Source organism: Geotrypetes seraphini, chromosome 5 (genome assembly GCF_902459505.1).
Source record: "Geotrypetes seraphini chromosome 5, aGeoSer1.1, whole genome shotgun sequence".
In the NCBI taxonomy this organism is placed as follows: domain Eukaryota; kingdom Metazoa; phylum Chordata; class Amphibia; order Gymnophiona; family Dermophiidae; genus Geotrypetes; species Geotrypetes seraphini.
Window position 1 is genome coordinate 109,785,184 of NC_047088.1, and position 21,255 is coordinate 109,806,438.

Below are 21,255 nucleotides of genomic sequence, written 5' to 3' on the forward strand. Positions count from 1 at the left end.
GTGTGCCTGAAAGCCAAAGCCTATATTTAAGTGATTCTAGGCATCCATATTCCTGCTTCAATGGCACCCCACTCTTAAACTCCCCTATTTCCCACTCTAATAACAATCGGATCTGAGCCGACCGCTAATACCAAATCAGATTGGGGACTCCTCTACCCCCTAATTCTCTAGTGGCCCACATCACTTTTTGAGAAATCTTGGCTTACCCTGCCATATAAACCTCCTCAGCTCTGCATCCAAAGTGGCCAATGCCACCCTAGGTACCTGCACTGGTAGTGTTTGAAAGAGAAACAACAATCTCGGTAACACGTTCATCTTAATAACAGCTATCTGTCCCCACCAAGATAACCATAAGCTATGCCAACATTGTAGATCACGTCTAATCTGACCAAACACCAATGGATAGTTTACATCAAAAAGTTTATTCAAATCTTTTGACAACTGTATGTCCAAATACCGAAGCTCCCGTGAAGCCCATCGAAATGGAAACGACGCTTGAATCCTGGTGACCTCCAAGGCATCCAATATCAAATTCAATATTTCTATTTTATAGAGATTTATTTTAAACCCCGACACTATACCATAATCTTCAAAAATCTGCAGCAAAAGAGGAATAGTGAAAATCGGATCCCTTACATACAACAAAATATCATCTGCAAATAGTGCAATACGGTGTTCCACCCCACCCTGTACAAACCCCCGTAACAAAGGATGATTGCAAATACAGATAGCCAATAGTTCGACAGAGAGATCAAACAATAGTGGGGAAAGAGGGCACCCCTGACGGGTCTCCTGCTCAATAGGAAAGTAGCCCTTAAAACGGGATCAAGAGGTGACCCGGGAAACTACAGACCAGTGAGTTTGACCTCGGTTCCAGGGAAACTGGCGGAAGCACTGATTAAAGAACACATCGATGAACATCTGGAAAGAAACGAACTTTTGAAAACAACCCAACATGGTTTCTGCAGGGGGAGATCGTGCCTAACGAACTTATTGCACTTCTTCGAAGGAATTAACAAACGGATGGACAGAGGAGACCCCATAGACATCATATACCTTGATTTCCAAAAAGCCTTTGACAAGGTGCCTCACGAACGTCTACTCCGGAAACTGAAGAACCATGGAGTGGACGGAGACGTACATAGATGGATCAGAAACTGGTTGGCGGGTAGGAAACAGAGGGTAGGGGTGAAGGGCCACTACTCGGACTGGATGGGGGTCACGAGTGGTGTTCCGCAGGGCTCAGTGCTCGGGCCGCTGCTATTTAATATATTCATAAATGATCTAGAAACAGGCACGAAGTGTGAGATAATAAAATTTGCGGACGATACAAAACTATTTAGTGGAGCTGGGACTAAAGAGGAATGCGAAGAATTTCAAAGGGACTTGAACAAATTGGGGGAATAGGCGGCGAGATGGCAGATGAAGTTCAACGTTGAGAAATGTAAAGTATTGCATGTTGGAAACAGAAACCCGAGGTACAACTATACGATGGGTGGGATATTATTGAATGAGAGCAACCAAGAAAGGGACTTGGGGGTAATGGTGGACATGACAATGAAGCCGACGGCACAGTGCGCAACAGCCGCTAAGAAAGCAAATAGAATGCTAGGCATAATCAAGAAGGGTATTACAACAAAGACAAAAGAAGTTATCCTGCCATTGTATCGGGCGATGGTGCGCCCGCATCTGGAATACTGCATCCAATATTGGTCTCCGTACCTTAGGAAGGATATGGCGTTACTCGAGAGGGTTCAGAGGAGAGCGACACGCTTGATAAAAGGGATGGAAAACCTCTCATACGATGAGAGATTGGAGAAACTGGGTCTCTTTTCCCTGGAGAAGAGGAGACTTAGAGGGGATATGATAGAGACTTATAAGATCATGAAGGGCATAGAGAGAGTAGAGAAGGACAGATTCTTCAAACTTTTGAAAAATAAAAGAACAAGAGGACACTTGGAAAAGTTGAAAGGGGACAGATTTAAAACGAATGCTAGGAAGTTCTTCTTTACCCAACGAGTGGTGGACACCTGGAATGCGCTTCCAGAGGGCGTAATAGGGCAGAGTACAGTACAGGGGTTTAAGAAAGGATTGGACAATTTCCTGCTGGAAAAGGGGATAGAGGGGTATAAATAGAGGATTACTGCACAGGTCCTGGACCTGTTGGGCATGATGGACCTCAGGTCTGACCCAGCAGAGGCATTGCTTATGTTCTTATGTTCTTATGTAGTCAGTATAAAATTGATTAATCCGGAGACAAGCCCTCGGTGAGGTATAAAAAGCTTTCACCCAACTACTAAAGGGACCAGCCACTCAATGATTACCTTTTCTTGTGGTGAAGATAGATAAAGTTTTAATAAATTTCTTCAGGAAAAGATTGGCTCATTTCCATGGCTCTCCTATCTCAAACGTTTATCCTGATGTCTTTTGGAGGACTCAGATGATACTTATGGTGTTTCTTTAGTTGAGACCTAGAGCTTTGTCCCTGGGTATGACTTTCTTCCTAAAATTTCCCAGATAGTACCTGGTGAAATTTCAGGGAAAAAATAATATTTTTTTCTAGACTCTAGTTTAATTCAACTCAGGAATCAGTAAAAGTAACATCTTCTGGTTAATTGAAGCAATGAATGTCCATGGGTGATTGTAATAAGTAGATTATTTTTTAAGCAGGGGTTTAGCTAAATGAGGTCAAGTAACTGATTCTTATCTCATAACTTTTTCTATCTTATTTTATGAGAAAGATTTTTCTCTCCTCTCAATTTCTATAATAATCTTCATAAACAGGGAGAACCTGAATATAAAATTGATAGTTTTTATTTATTTTTGTTCTATGTGATTCAACCTGTGGAGACTATAGTATGTAATTTTGTTTAAGATTATGTACTGAAATTTTCCAATTAAAAAAAATATTGGAAAGCACAGAGAGAAAACCTTTTAAATTACAGGAGAGCTTTGTTGTTGCGTCACTGCAGAAAAAACACATAACCGGAGAGTTGAGAAAACCACTACACATGTTCAGAACCCTACATTCAGCTCCAATCTCTGGTAGTTTTAACTTCCCAGCATCACAAGATGGCATTGTCCACTTGTGTGCCTGACTCAGTTCTACTTGTCAACAGAAACATATCTTCTCTGCTCACTTACTCCCTTTCTTTCTCGGGCATCAAAGCTTCTTTCAGAGACCAGCCAATGCCATGGGTATTCATGTAGAAACAGGCTTTTCAACTAGGATTCAAATGAAGTTCCCACATATTACTGGTGACAATACTTTTACCAAAAGGATGGCAATTTTCAAAATTTCATTTTACCTAGATAACTATTTAATTACCCAGGTAACAGCAACTGAAATTTGTCCTCACCATTTCACTGCCAAAGCTAACTAGTTGTCATCAGAACATGTTCATTAGCTCTTTGCAGGGATGAAAAGGAAACCCAGAAATTCAATGCCAAAGCTTGAACATGACTTAGCATTGCATTTTCAGGCATAACGCTGCTGGCTGTCAACTGGATACAGTATTGACCCTGTTATGTTTGTTTGTTTGTTTTATTATTAAGGAAGTATGTATTTTTGTAACCCACCTAGAATAGTATGATAATGTGAGGTAGAAATATTTTAAATAATAAATATGAGATCAGACTGCTATATCATAGTTAGATATGCCATCTGTGTGTCTCTTGGCAGTTTCAGCAGGTGCAGTCAGAAATCGAAGATCTACGAATCTCCAACCGTCGCCTCCAACTGAAGGTGAAGGAAATGAGTGATGAACTTCATCTCCATGATGCCAACAGTTCTACCATCTCCATTCAGTCTGAGATTGATCAGACCATGGACTCTGAGATGGATCACCAAAGTACACTTAGGGTCAGTGTCATGTGACAATTCTGAACTACCTGTGGAGAAGTGAAGATCTTCAAGTACCAACAAACATAACCAAAGATCAAAGAAATGAGGCAGAAATATACAGAAATTGTCCCACTAGATGTCACCAGCCTAATCAAAAAGAGTTTCCAAGCCTATCTTGATATGTTTACTGTGCATTCATATAAGGACACATTGAAAGTTCTGAATGCTGAACTAAACATTAACAGTGAATCTGAGAGATTTATGCATTTCAAACATGCCCTGGCATAGGTATTGAGGTTCATTCTTTTAATGGTATGCAAAAATTTAATTCATTTGGAGACATTGCCCCATGGAAATAAAAACATGCACTCTGATAAACAATTGATTCATCTGTCTGCACTAAGTGGAAGAATAATCTCATATTTATAACAACAGGCTAGGAATTAGGGAAAGAATTAAAAATAGAAGCTGTACAAACAACCAAGAGAACAAAAAGATATTGGCCACTAATAAATAGATAAAAAATGAATTTCCAAATAAAAAAATGTGGCCAAATAATTGTTTAAAAGTATAAATATTTATTATCAAATAGATTTTTTTAAGTATTTAATATGAAATAAAAGTAAAGGATCCCTTTTATCAAGCCGCATTAGGGTTTTTTTAATCACCAGCCACTGCGGTAAAAGCTCCGATGCTCATAGAATTCCCATGAGCATCCGAGCTTTTACCGTAGTGGCCAGTGGTATAAAACCTCTAAGGGCTCCTTTCACAAAGCTGCGATAGCGTTTTTAGCGCATGTTAAACCCACGCTTCGCGGTTAGAACTAACGCCAGCTCAATGCTGGCGTTAAGGTCTAGCACGCACTAAAACCGCTATCACAGCTTTGTAAAAGGAGCCCTAAATATCTAAATGTAAAAACCCTAAATACCCTAAATGTAAAAAAATATTCACAACAAATATATAGATAAAAATGAATTTTCAAATAAAAAATGTTGCCAAATAATTATTTAAAAGTATAAATATATATATTTTTTAAAGTATTTAATATGAAATAAAAGCTGCTGTGGTAAAAACGCTGATGCTCATAGAATTCCTATGAGCATTGGAGCTTTAACTGCAGCAGCCAGCGATAAAAAACAACAAACATATTTTGGCTTGATAAAAGGGGGCCAAAATTAGGATATCCTTTTAGGAAACTCAATATGGCCCTGTTTTTGTAAAGACTGTATCAGGTTTATGTAACATACAGCATCTAAAAAAGAAAACATAAAATTGTCTTTGTGCCTTTATTCAGTCCTTCAGAAGTGATGACAGCATTTCAATGACAGATGAACTTCCACAGAGATCATCATTGTCTATGGAATCAGACCAGGACATTCTGAAGAAGGATAAGGAAGATATTCATATGACACAGGTAACTGATCATAGTAAACACAAGAAGCAAACAATCTGTGATGTTCAAATTATTATTATTAACTGGCACCCACCTTCATATTTCCAATTTGTCCTCACTCTGCTCTTGTACATATAGGGCTCCTTTTACTAAGCTGCAATAGCGTTTTTAGAGTACAGAGAATTTTAGCGTGCACTATGCGGCTAGAACTAACGCCAGCTGAATGCTGGCGTTAGGGTCTAGCGCACACTAAAACCGCTATCACAGCTTAGTAAAAGGAGCCCATAGTGCATTAGTAGACCAGGATCCTTCAATAAATACTTATTCTGGTACCTAGCAATGCTCCCTTTGAATATAGTTTTGTAGTAGAATGCACATAGGTATTAGTATTGTGCTTATTTGATAAAGGCAACATATGTACCTGTGTACTTTTAGGAAAATTACACAGCTTTAATTTAGCTGGTGCTAAAAGCATGGTAACAACTTTCCTTTGAATGAACTGCTCAACAACCCTCCTAAAGGTTTGGAAAGGCTTAAAATCTTACCACAGAAAGTTTGCACTTAATATCCGAATTTTTGCATTTGATATGCATTAGGTTCCAACCTTGGTACATTTGTAGTAAATAAGGGCCTAAGGCAGGGGTCTCCAAAGTCCCTCCTCGAGGGTCGAATCCAGTCGGGTTTTCAGGATTTCCCCAATGAATATGCATTGAAAGCAGTTCATGCACATAGATCTCATGCATATTCATTGGGGAAATCCTGAAAACCTGACTGGATTCGGCCCTCGAGGAGGGACTTTGGAGACCTCTGGACTAAGGGATAAATTTCACATATTTGTATTTATTCATTTAAATACATTGTAGGACAAATGTCTCTCCCGTATAGCTGAAATTCTATATGGTGTAACATGATTGTTGCATATTTGTTAATTAATTTCTATAATTAAAATGTTTTATCATATCTTTCTCTCCATATGCTGTGACATTAAATTCTAATCAAAATACATTTCCATTATGGGCTCCTTTTACTAAGGTGCGCTAGCGGTTTTAGCGCGCGCGCTAAACGCTAACACCAATGCCTCCAAAGAGCTTGCATTAATATTTTTCATTTAGCGCGTGGTTTGCACATACTAATCTTAAGCGCACGCTAAAAACGCTAGCACACCTTAGTAAAAGGAGCTCTATGTGATGTAAAACTGATTAGCAATATAATTCAATAATTTTTTTATTTTTTTAACTTCTTTCATTATTTCTATTTTCTATTTCTTTGATTTTTGATCTTAGAAATGTATTACATATTTTTATTTTAATCAGGTACTTTAGCTAGATTGTGAGCCTTCGGGACAGATAGGGTAGTTTTTCTCAAGTACCTAATTTCATTTTAGTTTGATACATTGTAAAGTGCTTAGGTCAGTAAAATGCAGGAGCGGTATATCAAATCTTAAATAAACATAAACATAATTATGTGCATGTATGTGCCGATAAGGGTCAGGGCATATGAACATATTTTGTAATACAAATAATCCCACCCCATTCCTCACATTTTCCATCCTGGGAATGCCTACATGCATATCACATAAAAGTAACTTCTATGAAGTCTTTGTGACTACTTTTTACACATGTATGCCTTAGGCAGATTTATAAGTATCTACTGTACCTGCTGTTGTACACACTCAAGTCACTTATAAAATTACCCCACCACTAGTCACACAAAGATACTTAGGGCCAAATTCTCCAAATGGCGTCCCAAAGTTAGATGGCAGTAGGTGTCCTACCAATGTCTAATGAACGAATTGTGACACAAGTTTTTTTTTTTTTAATACAGACGCCATTCTTAGGCACCTGTCTCACACCTACGGAGGTGCATAAGGATGCCTATGGATGCTTAAGGCTGGCGTGGGCGTGGTTTGCACCAGAAGTGGCCTTAGAAATCTGTAGGCATCCCTATATGCCTCTGAAGGCATGAGACTAGTGCCTTAAATGTAGGCCTTTAAAATGCTGGCCTACATTTAAGGTGCCTATGTTAAAAAAAATATGTGTTTCTGGATGTGGCGCCTGCCAGTGATTGACACGTGACAGGTGCTGCTTCTAGAATCAGGCCCTTAATGTTGAATATTCAAAATGTACCCTTTTTGTTTCAGTTACAGAAAATAATGTTGATAATTTTAATGAGTCAGAAGCAGGATCAAAGGAATGAAAAATGCTTGAGTACCTGAATAAATTCATGTAAACTGTTCTGAGCTCCCTTGGGAGAACATGTAGAAAATTGAATAAATAAATGATAAAATCACCCAAGAGACAAAGTTGTTCTTAAATGACCAAGTAGAAATGTCACAAAAGTCAATATAGAACTTTCTTTTACAATGTAAATTTATATACAATATAGCAAGCAAATATGAAAAGATTAAACTCAATATTAAATCTTTTGAACCTTAATATATCATGATAAATGATCATGACACCTTTTTATTTCACTTCCTTATTTTCAACTTCACATATAAAACCCTTAAGACAGCAGAGATTCATTAAAATATTATCAGTCTAAAAGACATGACTCTGTTTCACATAAAATATTTTGTTTATCAGCCTGGATTAAATCGTAGAAAAAAAAAATCTTAGAGCAAATGGAGAGTACATTTATCAAGCCTACTTTATTCAAAATTGGAATTTTCAATCTAATCTCCATTACCCTAACAGTTGAGTTTTTCAGATCCTAGGTGGTAACGGGCCAGCCATATTGACCACATCCACAAACAACTGAAATATAGGACATTAAAAACTTGAAACTGTTTGCCAAAAGTAATAAGTCTAAAGTTTGTCCACAGTACATAAGAACATTAGAGTTGCAATACTGGGACAGACCAAAGGTCCATCAAGCCTAGTATCCTTTTTCCAACAATGGCCAACCCAGGTCAGAAGTACCTGGCAAGATCCCAAAGAGTAAAACAGATTTTATGCTGCTTATCCTAGGAATAAACAGTGAATTTTCCCAAGTCAATCGTATTAATGGCTTATGAACTTTTCTTTTAGGAAGTTAGCCAAAGTTTTTTTAAACCCTGCTAACTGATTTTAAACCATGCTAACTGATTTCATCACATTCTCTGGCAAAGAATTCTAGAGTTTAATTATACATTGTGTGAAGAAACATTTTCTCCAGTTTGTTTTAAATCTACTACTTAGTAGCTTCATTGCATGAGCCTTAGTCCTCTTATTTTTGGAAAGAGTAAACAAGTGATTCATATCTACCTGTTTCACTCCACTCAGTATTTTAAAGACCTCTTATCATATCTCCCCTGAGCCATCTCTTCTCCAGGCTGAAGAGTCATAGCCACTTTACCCTTCCTCATAGGGAAGTTGTTCCATTCCAGTTATCATTTTTTTTGCCCTTCTCTGTAGCTTTTCTAATCCCACTATTGACTTTTTTGAGATGCAGCGACCAAAATTACTCCCACTGTTTGAGATATAGCCATACCATGAAGCAATACAAGGGCATTATAGTATTATCATCTTTGTTTTCCATTCCTTTTCTTTCCTTTCCTGATACAGTAGAATATCTGTTATCCGGCACCCATGGGGATTGGTAGATGCCGGATAACAGAAGTTTCTGGTTGCTTGAGAGTTACTGTAAATATAAGTTTGGTCTCCCTTCCCACCTCACTCTATCATCCCCCCATTCCCTTGTAGGTTCAGCATTTATTATTCCCTTCTTTCTCTCCCCCTTCTCTCTCACTTTCTCTTCTCCCTTCTCCCCCCACTTCCTCCCTCCCTCCATTCATTCCCAAAGCAGTAGATCTAGTCCTAACAAACCTCCCTCCGTTCCCGAAGCAGTAGAGCCAGTCCTGAAAACCACCTCCCTCCCTCCCCCACTCACTCACCTGAAGCTGTAAAAGCAGCCAGCGAGCAGAGGAAGCACCGGTACACAGTCAACTTCTAGCCAGCCCTGGCAGGGCCTTTCCTCTGCCATGTCAGAAGTAATGCGGTAGAGGATAGACCATGCCAGGGCTGGCCAAAAGCAGATTGTTTACCGGCACTTCCTCTGCTTGCCTCCTGCTACTACAGCTTTGGATGATTGCCTGAAGGAGGGAGGGGGGTCTGTCAGGACGCTCTGCTGCTTCGGGAACAGAGGGAGGGAGGGAGATTTGTGGCTACTGCGATGCTTCAGGAGCTGGAGGGAAGGAGATTTGTAACTGCTGCTGATGCCTCTGGGGCTGTAGGGAGGGGGTTGTTGGGGCAGGAGCACCACTATGGACGTTGTCTGAGGAGCACAGGAGACAATTTTTGGTTTTTTGCCGACAATTTTTTTTGTCGGTTGGTTTTTGAGAGTGCCGGTTAATTGAATACCGGTTAACTTCTACTGTAATTCCTAACATTCTATTAGCTGCCGCTGAACACTGAACTGAGGGTTTCAACATATCCTCAATGATGGCACCTGGATCTTTTTCCTGGGCATTGACTCCTGCATTACATAGCGCATAAAAACTATGTGGTTTACAAAATTACAAGCATACATATTAAAATGCTAAACATTACACACTCTCACATTTTGTATATTCATTGGGAAAATCCTGAAAACCCGACTGGATTGAGACCCTCTTTCCCCACTCCTACTATAGACCTTTTGGCAGGTAATACACAATAATGGTAATAGTGCACACTAACAATTAACAGATTACCCCTCTAAGGAACACTTATTTACATCTTATTGCTCGGGGTTTTAGGTTCCTAATATCCAGATGACAACACCTGTAATAGAAGATCATCAGAAACATAAAGTTGTGTATCTAACCCAAAGAGAACAAGAACTTCTAAAGGAAAAAGAAGAAGAGATCAACAGGCTCCATGATCAGGTACCTGGAAAAACACAACTGGGTACCAAGGACCGGATTTTGTAACCAGTGCCCAAGTCAGTGGCTGCCTTAAAAGCGGCCGCCGATCGCTTGTCATTCATTCTAGGGCACTGGTTACAGAATCGCAGCATTGGGAAGTCCCTGCCGCTCAGCTGATGGGGGAGGAGGGGAATTCCCCTGCCACGATCAGCTGAGCGGCCGTGGCAGGGAACCCCTGAACCCCACCGCAAGTGGGCCAGCAGGGGGAATGCCCACTCCCTCTAAATCGCCGCAAAATCCCCTTATTTTTATCCTACAGCCTCAACCTGCTGTGTTCCACAATGTCCATGGCAGCAGGGATGCCTATTCCCTCCTGTCATCTTCCCCCCCTCCCCCACAACATCCCCAGCAGAAGGAATGCCATGGAAGTGACCTTAGGGATCTGGCCAATCAAAGTCGTAGGCTACTCCCAGTGCATCCCAGAATGCACTGGGAATGAGGCCAGGTTGGTCAGATCCCTAAGGATGCACTGAGAAGGGGAAGGCCCGCCATTTTAAAGAGGTGGGCCTGCCAGCCAGAGAAAGTGGGCATCCCTCCAGCCGTCTTTCCAGAAATAAGTATGGGGGGTGGGTCCAGGTGGGTTTCTTGGGGTGGGGGTGTTTGGGGGAGTGTCAGCAGGAGGGAGTGGGCATCCCTCCTGCCCAGGATGTTGTGGGGGTGGCGGCAGGAGAAAGTGGAAATCCCTCCTGCTGGGGTTGTTAGCGGGGGGAGGGGGAAATCTGTGCGAGTTCAGTTATCATTATGATTACTAAAGGCTACAGACAATTCTGTGATGATAAATAGCTTCACCTGACCAATATTCCTAAATTAAGGAATGGTGTTTTACAGGATCACTTTTATTTTCCACAAATGGTATACATTTTACAAATTCTATCAGGGGTATGTAAACTTATGAGCACAACTTGTATGTTTATTTGAACTTGCTATATTTATACTGCTTGTCATGATTCAATCAATAATGCAATTTACAAAATCAATCAGTAAAGAGAGGATATGAATGCCAATTAATTAACAAGAAAGGATAGCAGAGCTAGATCAAAATTAGACCTGAGAAAGCAAAGCAGCAACTGACTGACCATCATAACCCAAGAATCCTCAACACCACCCACCTATGGGTTCTTTCAAAACTGCCTTAAATTTTGTTTATGGTTTATGGTACGTTATGCTGTGTACTCTATTGATGTTAAATAAAAAGTTTTTCAAAAAAAGAAGATTTAATACAAATTCCAAATGGAAGAAAGTTCCTCAGAAAGGGTGCAAAATAAAAGTATGCCGAAGAATAAGTCTAGGTGAGTGCAAGATCAGGGCTGGTGTTAGGGGGGAGCAAGCAGGGCAACTGCCCTGGGCCACACAGCTACAGAGGGCCCCCAAATGCCTGCTGAGGTGATATAAGCTCCCCTCCCTTCGACTCCCTTGCTGCCCTCTCTCCTGCAGCAACCTGTAAGCAAATTTAATCCATGCCGCGGGGGTCTAACACTGTTCCCGGACCTTTTCTCTGATGTCAGAATTGACATCAGGTGAAGGCTTGTGGGCCGGCGCCGCTGCCCACGCCTGGCTCTTCCCTTCTTGGATTTGCTGCAGCAGTGGGCGGTGAGCAGCAGTGGACCATGAGGGGGGAGGAAGAATTGGCAGCGGGTAGGCCAGGCTTTGGCGCAGCAGGGAGGAAGGGAGGCAGACTTGCTTTGGTGGCGGACCAGGGGGAAGGAATAATCGGCAGCGGGTAGACCAGACTTCGGTGCAGGAGGGAGGCAGGCAGGCAAGCTTCGAGGGAGGGGGTGGGACAAAGGCTGGAAGGCAGTGAGGGGGACATAGGCCTTTAAAGTGTAAGGTGGGTATGTGCTAGTTTGAGAACAATATGGCTTGTACCACTTTTCCGGAAGGGTAGCAGTTTACTATAGCTCGAATGTCCGGGTGAAGTTGGTTTCACAGCTTTGTCACAGTATGAGAGAAGGATCGTTTCCAGGTGGTTTCAAGTATATGTCAATCTGCAGCCCCTAGTTGTTCCTTCCAGAGCCAGATATTGCCCCTTTACCATAAGAACATAAGAATAGCCTTACTAGTTCATACCAAAGGTACATCAAGCCCAGTAGCCCGTTCTCACATTGGCCAATCCAGGATACTAGTACCTGGCCAAAACCCAAGGAGTAGCAACATTCCATGCTACCAATCCAGGGCAAGCAGTGGCTTGCCCCATGTCTTTCTCAATAACAGACTATGGACTTTTCCTTCAGGAAGTTGTCCAAACCCTTCTTAAAACCAGCTGCGCTATCCACTCTTACCACAGCCTCTGGTACTGCATTCCAGAGCTTCTATTCTCTGAGTGAAAAAATATTTCCTCCTATTGGTTTTAAAATTATTTCCCTGTAACTTCATCGATTGTCCCCTAGTCTTTGTAATTTTTGATGGAATGAAAAATCGATCCACTTGCACCCATTCTACTCCACTCAGGATTTTGTAGACTTCAATCAAATCTCTCCTCAGCCGTCTCTTTTCCAAACTGAAGAGCCCTAACCATTGTAGGCAGACTAGATAGACCATATGGTCTTTATCTGCCTTCATTTTTCTATGTTTCTGTGTTTTCAAATCATAAAATTATACTGCTTTGTCACCTTCTTATCACCCTTCCATCTCTCCCTTGTTTCTCACCCACCCAGTTTTCCCAGTTTCTTACCTTAACCATCCCTACCCTCTTCCTGTGAGACTCTCATTGGAATGCTTTATGCTTCACTTATATAATCTGAAATTGGTTAACATTTACTCATTTCTGAACTGAAGAAGAAGAATTACCTATGAACGATAATCAAAACATATATTACGAGACTTAGTCCTTTATGTTTTATTTTATTTCTATATATTAACAATATTTGATAAGCTTGAAACCATGCAGAAACATTAGAATCTTCTGGCCACCACCACAGAATGGGAAAATGCTGGTCTGCTGGAAAGATTCACTTCTGTAGAGGAGAATTGCATGACAAGGAATAATTCAAGGTTGGTGGGCATTCTGGAATTGGTAGGAGAAGTGGAGCTAAAAGGATTTTTGGAGCAATGACTGGGATAATACCTTCAGATTAAAAGCAATGCAGGGCCTCAAAAATAGATCTCATAATTGGAAAGCTGAATTGCTGCACTGAGTAATATATTTTTTGTCAAAGAACTATTACACAATGTTCTCAGAATTTGTTTCCTTTTACTTAAGAGGGTGGACTGTATCCCCTTTTTCTGTTTAAATATTCTTAAACCGTTCATATGGTTTGAATGTCACAAATGACAAAAATGGAAGTGGAGTGGTTGCACTAGAGAAGGAGACGCTTGATGGTTGCGGAGCACCCAAAGAACAAAATCCCTAGTGGATACCTGTAGATTATTTCCAGAATAGAGTGAGAGGGGGATCTGGTGCTACATGAGAACATTATCAGATATAATTAATGGAGAGCATGAATATCAATATGCCAACTAGAGTGTCTTCGACAAAGTGATTAATGTATGTGAAATATGAGGCTATAGCTTTGATCTTGAAGGCTACTATGAATAGTAGCCTATATCTACAGAATTTTGTGGGTGCGAGAATGTCAGAACAAGTGGTAATGATTGGTAGGAATGACTAGCTTTGCAGGATTACAGTAGAATAGTAGTAGCTACGTGCTTAGACTACTGTAATTCAATTTATGCTTCATTGTATGAATTTAACGTTTTGATCATGTGGCCTTTTTTCTGTCATTGCCATAGACTTCCAGTTTCTTTTTAGATCCAACATAAAATCCTCACTTCAGCTCACAAAGCTCTTCATATTGGGTCACTGTCATACCTTAATTCAGCTGTCCTACCATATATTCCTTCTAGAACCCATCGTTCCCAACAGAATACCATCTCTTCATTCCCTCAGTTTTTTGTTCTCACTTTGAATCTGCCAGATATAGAGGTCTACTTTTGATATGGCATCTAAGAATCGGTTGGAGAAAATGCCCATTTTCAAAACCACCAGACATCTAACTTTTTTTTCAAAAATGATTTATCTAGACATTTTGGCCCTTAGTGTGTCTATCTTTTCTGGCCATTTTCAAATACAAAAAATCCAAATGCAAAATATCCAAAACTAAAACATGTGGACATAGAAGGGGCCACAATCTATACTAGCTAGAGTGGCTAACTAATGTAATTGAAAGTATTTTCTGTAACATCGCTGTGTGTGTACAGTCTCTTCCTCTGAAAACCACTCTGAACTGCTTATGGTATTGTGGTATGCAAAATAAAGTTATTATATTATTATTATTACACAGACATGCCAGCAGAACACCTATGGGGCACTGCTATGAACTTTACATAAAGGATGCCAGCTACACATCTCACCAGAGCCCTTTTACATTGTTTCAAGTTTTATTAAATTTTAATATACCGACCATCAACAAGTATCTAGCCGGTTTACAAATTAAGATAGGATAAAACTAATACAATAAATAAGATATTTAGAGTGGGGTTGTGAATATTCAGACTTTAACTGGACATACTAGATAGTGATGGTAAGGAAGAAAGCGGGGAAGGGAAAAGTTACATTGTTAAAAGTTAAATTTAAAAAAAAAAAGAAAGGAAATGGAAAAGGGAAGGATAAAACATTAGGAATGGGATCGCTTCATGAAAGCGGTTGGAGTGTTTAAGAATAGATTATATTCAAGAGCATTGTAAACTGTGCCCTCCAAAACACACAAGTGTACTAGTTAGGGTAGGATTGGGCCTGGATCCCCTTCTCTAAAGTCCACTGCACTGCCAACCAAGCTACTCTAGACACCTGCTTCTGTTGTACTAAGGACTGGCCATGCTATCTGCAGCTGTCATAAAGACAAATATGTACTGTTTCATTCAGAACTTTGGAGGGTGGGAGGGGGTTAATGACCACAAGGGTAGTGTGGGGGACCATGCCTTCATCCCCCCAGTGGTCATCTAGTCAGTTTGGGCATCGTTTTGGTCCTTATTGTTTTTAAAAACTGGTCCAGCCCCAAATGTCCAAAATGTGCATGGACGTTTTGTAAAAAGTTCAATTATCACTGCAAAATGTCCACGTGCTAAAACTGCCCAAATCTCGCCCATAACATGCCTCCAAAATGCCCCCTTGAGATTTAGATGCACTGCAGACAAAAAAAACCTAGAGGTAGGTCTTGTCAGATAAATCTGATCAATTTCTTTCACTAGGTGGCCAGAGAATTAGATAGAGGGGGTGTACTAGATGTGGTGTATTTAGATTTTAGTAAAGCCTTTGACAGTGTTTCACATAGACATCTAATAAATAACCTGAGTGCTCTTGGGATGGGTCCCAAATCGATGGGCTGGGTCAGGAACTGGTTAAGTGGAAGACAACAGAGGGTAGTAGTCAATGGAGATCGCTCTGAGGAAAGGGATGTTACCAGTAGTGTGCCTCAAGGTTCTGTTCTTGGGCCTATTCTTTTTAACATTTTTATAAGCAATATTGTTGAAGGGCTATCAGGTAAGATTTGCCTCTTTGCAGGTGATACCAAAATCTACAATAGAGTAGACACCCCAGATGGTATGAATAACATGAAGAAAGACCTAGCGAAGCTTGAAGAATGGTCTGAAATTTGGCAGCTAAAATTTAATGCTAAGAAATGCAAGGTCATGCATTTGGACTGCAAATACCAAAGGAATGGTACTGGTTAGGGGAAAAGAACCTATGTGCACGACAGAAGAGCGGGATTTGGGTGTGATTGTATGTAATAATCTTAAGGTGGCCAAACAGGTTGAAAAGTAGACGGCAAAAGCTAGAAGGATGCTAGGGTGCATAGGAAGATGTATGGCCAGTAGGGAAAAAGGAGGTATTGGTGAGACCTCATTTAGAATATTGTGTACAATTTTGGAGACCGCACCTTCAAAAAGATATAAAAAGGATGGAGTCAGTCCAGAGGAAGTCTACTAATATGGTGCGTGGTCTTCACCATAAGGCGTATGAGGACAGACTTAAAGATCTCAATATGTATACTTTAGAGGAAAGAGGGGAGATAGAGACGTTTAAATACCTATGTGGTGTAAATTCACATGTGTTGAGTCTCTTTCATTTGAAAGGAAGCTGTGGAATGAGAGGTCATAGGATGATTAAGAGGTGATAGGCGCAGGAGCAATTAAAAGAAAAACTTTTTTACAGAAAGGGTGGTAGATGCATGGAACAGTCTCCAGGAAGAAGTGTTGGAGATAGAGACAGTGTCTGAATTCAAGAAGGTGTGAAATAGGCACATGGGTTCTCTTAGAGAGAGGAAGAGATAATGGTTACTGCGGATGGGCAGACTAGATGGGTCATTTGACCTTTATCTGCCATCATGTTTCTATGTAAAATGTCTAAAAAGTCAGTTTTGAAAATGGCAACTTAGATGTTTTGGTCAGAAAAATGTCCATGTGCCTCTATGTGCCATATTTTGGACATCTTTTTGTTTTAAAAATGAGCTCCTTAGCACCGCCTTCTGCTTTGCATGCTCTCTTTGGAATGCTTTCCCCTTTCTCTCTATAGTAAATGATCATATCCCAAGTATAAATCTGCTTTGAAAGCCCATTTATTTTCCCTGACTTCCTGCAAACACTCTTCTTTATGCCTCCTTTTTTTTCTTTCTTGATTTTCTGTCCTACCCTTGTAGTTCGTTACTACTCAATTTTTAGTCTGTAATGTGCTCTAATTGTGTGCGAGAAAAGTAGGCACTGAGGCCCAAATTCTAAAAGTGGTGCTGTTAGGAAGGTGCCGGTAGGTGCTCTACCAGCGCCTAAGTTAATTGTTTTAATTGGTTATTAACAGCCTGGTAATTGACCATGCTATTAAAAACAAATTAAAAAGAAAAAAAGTAGGCACCACGAGGCACCTATAATATAAGGCACTGGGATCTTGTCTACACAGATGCTTAGCGGCGCCAAACATCAAAAGCGGCATGGTTGACGTTCTGCACCACTAAGCGTGATTCTACCCTGAAGGCAGGCACCGGAATGTTGGCCTTTAAAATCCTGGCCTACATTTTGGGTGCCTACCTTCGACGCGGGCTGCGAGTCTGAAAAACGCACTCTAATCTGAGTGACACACGACCGGTGCCAGTTTTTCATACGCCATCGATTATGGCACCGCTTTCTAAATCTGGGCCATATTCTTCTTTATAGAATAGGCTTCAATTAGGCACCTAAATGAGGTACCCCATTATAGAATTGCCTTAAATATGTGTATGCAGGGTGGGGCAGGCTGGTGTTGGTTTAGGTAGGAAAAGTTGGATGCTCATGTATTGAAAGTGATATAGTACTAGAAAAGAAGACAAATAGATAAAAGAATCTGATAAACAAACCTAAATAATGGACCAAATGGCCTTAACATGCTGTTATCTACTATATCACTATATTCTTCAGCCTCTCATTTGGTTCCCCTGCTCCAGCTCTACACAGAACTGTCACAAAGAAAAATGTGACCCTCCAACATCCCATCACAATTCAAACTTCAGAAAAGTAAGAGATCCCTTTACTGTGACTTCTTATACCCATGAGCCTTTTTGTCAAAGAAGTATATGGCCTCTTAGCCTCTCATAGTCCTAAATTTTGCTTAAATACTTGTGGTTTCTCACCAGTCTAATTTCCCTCTCTTTAGGTGACGCTGCAGCATGTGGAGCTGGCCAACCTTAAAGAAGAAATGGAGAAAATGAGGCAGTTGTACCAGCAGAGTGATCGAGACAGCACCCTCAAACAAGCCATAATGGACCGAGATGAAGCCATCATAAAGTAAGACTCTCTGACTCCTTTTATGATCACTTGTAGACCAACTATATTTTTTTTCGGGGGGGGGGGTAGGAGGTGAGGGGGGGATCTATTGTCTAAGAGGTTAATCCTTAAAAATGGCTAGGGCCATAGGCATTGGAATAGGGGAGATATGCCCCCCCAAAAAAAATTGGCTTCAGGGCATGTCCTCATATTACTGTGATACCAGTGGCCCATTACATGGTATTGCCATGGGAATGGGAACTGGTACTGCAGTAATACCATAGTAATGGGCCTTCCTAGACCTACCTTATAGCTCCTGGTGGTCTAGTAGCTTCTTCGTGGGCAGGAAAATACCCCAGTCTTTCCTGTCCACTGCCGCTGCAAGATTCACCAGTAATTCAGTTTTAAAATGACTGCCAAGACTTCATGCGGCAGCCCCTCAAGACTTTGTGCAAGACTGCCCAAGAAGTCTTGGCAGCCATTTTGAAACTGTACTGCCGGTGAATCTAGTGGCAGCAGCAGACAGGAAAGACTGGGAATTTTTCCTGCCCATGAAGCAGATGTACTAGGGCATGGGGATGGGGAGGGAAGGGCGGGGCAAGAGAGAGATACCAGGGAAGGAGGGGGGAGAAATGCCAGGGAAGGGGAAGGGAAAGATGCCAGACTAGAAAGGGGAAGGGAGATATGCCAGACCAGGGGAGGGGAGAGAGATGCCAGAGAAGAGAAGGGAAGGGAAACCAGAAAAGGGCAGGAGAGAGATACCAGAGAAGGGAAGGGCAGGGGAAGAGAGAGAGATACCAGATCAGGGGAGGGGAGAGATGCCAGACCAGAGCAGGGGAGGGGAGAGAGATGCCAGATGAAGGCATTGGAGGGAAGGGGGGAGAGATGTCAGACAAGGGAAGGGCAAGGGAGGGAAGAGATGCCAGACAAGGGAAGGGGGAGGGAAACCAGACCAGGAAAGGGAATGACAGTGCAGGAGAGAAATGCCAGGGAAGGAAGAGTTAAGAGCATACACAAAAGAATGTTCAACCAGACTGGGAAAAGATGATTGAAAAAATAAAATCACCAGACAACAAAGATAGGAAAATGATTTTATTTTCAATTCAGTGATTGAAATATGATGATTTTGAGAATTTACCTCTGCTGTCTATGTTCAGGAAGAAATGCATTTGGTTCTATTTCTCTGGAGTTGTACTGCAAGCAGAATCTGCCATCTTAGGGTTTTGTTTGTATATATCAAATGCACTTCTAGCTTGTGGTCCTGTATTTGCATAGGGTTTATCTGTGTTCTGCATGTGTGACCAAGGCGGATATTCAGCACTTAACTGGTCAGGGTGACCACATAAATGTGACCACATAAAACACAGTCCTATCTTATGAGGTTATTTATAGCTGCTTAAATTCTGAATATTTACTTAACCGGCTATCTGTTAGCCAGTTCCACATAAACTAAGTATTCATGTCAAAGCCCAGACATGGCATGCCATTGAAGATCCAGTAATAATGCCGTTGGCTTTCAGCAAAACACTCACCAGTACTGGCTGAATATTTACCCTTAGAGGGGCATTTTCAATAGGATGTCTATGTCTGTGTTTGGACGTTTTGCAAAAGACATCCAGAAATCCAGCAGAGAAAATGTTCATTTTCAAAACTACAAGACGTCTATCTTTTTTTGGGGGGGAGGGGAATAACTTATCTAGATGTTTTGGTCCTTAGTACGTCTATCTTTTTTGGCCATTCTAGAATATAAAGACATCCACATGACGTCCAGGCATCCTGCATTCTTAGCAAAATGTTCAGACAGCTGAGCATAGAAGTACATATGTCTTTAAATTCATGCTTTTAGCAGAATAAAACATTATGGGGTCAATATTCAGCCATTTCTGGTAACCATTTTGTCACCGTAGAAGAGAAGAGGGATTCAAAGTACAAACCACAAAGGAACACAAGAAAAGCACAAAGGATCTTCAAGTTCCAGGTAATCCTACTTTAATGATAGCTCCATCATTGAAAGAGGATTACCTGAAACTTAAAGGCCCTTTGTGCTTTTATTGTGTTCCTTTGACCGTTTTGTCACTGCCAGTGGCGTTATTCCCAGACATTCAAAGCTGAAACTTGTTTGGGCTTTGCCTTTGAATATCCAGTTATTTTCAAGCCAGCCATCATTTTTATTTTTTATTGATTGTTAATCTAAAACAGTAGACTGAAAAATAAGTGGAAACTCAGTTAAGTGTCCAAGAATGATCTTAGATCAACAAGTGTATGTGGAACACTCAATGTTACATATAATGTAATTAAAACAGAGGAAAAAGGACCTCAAAAAACCCCTAGATTATAATCAATAAAGTTATAACCAATTGGGGTTAGGTTTTCATCACCGGTCCAAAACCCCTGTGTGATTATTTAAAATATTTATTTTTATCTTTTTTTATAAAAAAAGATAAAAATAAATATTTTAAATAATCACACAGGGGTTTTGGACCGGTGATGAAAACCTAACCCCAATTGGTTATAACTTTATTGATTATAATCTAGGGGTTTTTTGAGGTCCTTTTTCCTCTGTTTTAATTACATTATATGTAACATTGAGTGTTCCACATACACTTGTTAATCTAAAACAGTGTCATACAAATGAACAAACAGTAGGTATTACATACATTACACTAATATCTGTACAGGTAACATATTTATCATTCAAGATTTTCAGTTGTCCTACATATAATAATAACATAATATAACATAATATATAGTATAAATAAAGAATAAAGTTACCCAAATGTCCCCATCAATAGTTATTCCCCTCCCTCCAACCCTCCACCCCCCATGGATGTGTAAAGGTAAATGAACAAAAGGAAAGATAAGATAAATATACATTATTATAATTTTACAAATTTAGTCAATGGGCTCCAAACTTTATTAAATACACCACTAAATCCCCTACACTCTGCATTAATTCTTTCATATCTGTATGTGGTGCACACGGTCACCCACCAAAAAGTATAACTTATTCTGTCATGGTTCTTCTAGTTACTCGTTATCAATATGGGTTACTGCATTAACACCCCCCCCCCTTTTATAAAACTGCAGAAGCAGTTTTTAGTGCAGGCAGAAAAACTAAATGCTTTGCGCTGCTCCCAATGTTCATAGGAACTCTGAGTGTCGGGAGCAGCACAGAGCATTCAGCGTACCAGCCTGCACTAAAAACTGCTCTCATATTTTTGTACAAGGGGGGTAAAGAAGGACAGAAATTTATGCAGTTCCCATATCAACATTTAAAGAGCCAAGTGCTGATTACCCCCCCCCCCCATAACACCTCTAAGATAGGTAACTTTGTGTTTGGCACTAACCGCAATATTCAGTGGTACTTAACCAGTTAAATGTTGCTGAATATTAATGACTAGTCTT

The 21,255-nt window shown here is 40.5% G+C and overlaps 1 protein-coding gene across 1 annotated transcript in view; it reads left to right on the forward strand.

Annotated features, from left to right (window-relative positions):
- Positions 1–21,255, forward strand: part of BICDL2 (BICD family like cargo adaptor 2) — a 166,911-nt gene that overhangs the window by 131,866 nt on the left and 13,790 nt on the right. The window contains exons 6-9 of the mRNA XM_033947146.1: positions 3,683–3,862; positions 5,139–5,258; positions 9,955–10,083; positions 17,741–17,871. Coding sequence (XP_033803037.1) covers positions 3,683–3,862; positions 5,139–5,258; positions 9,955–10,083; positions 17,741–17,871 — 560 coding nt within the window. The remainder of the gene's footprint in view (positions 1–3,682; positions 3,863–5,138; positions 5,259–9,954; positions 10,084–17,740; positions 17,872–21,255) is intronic.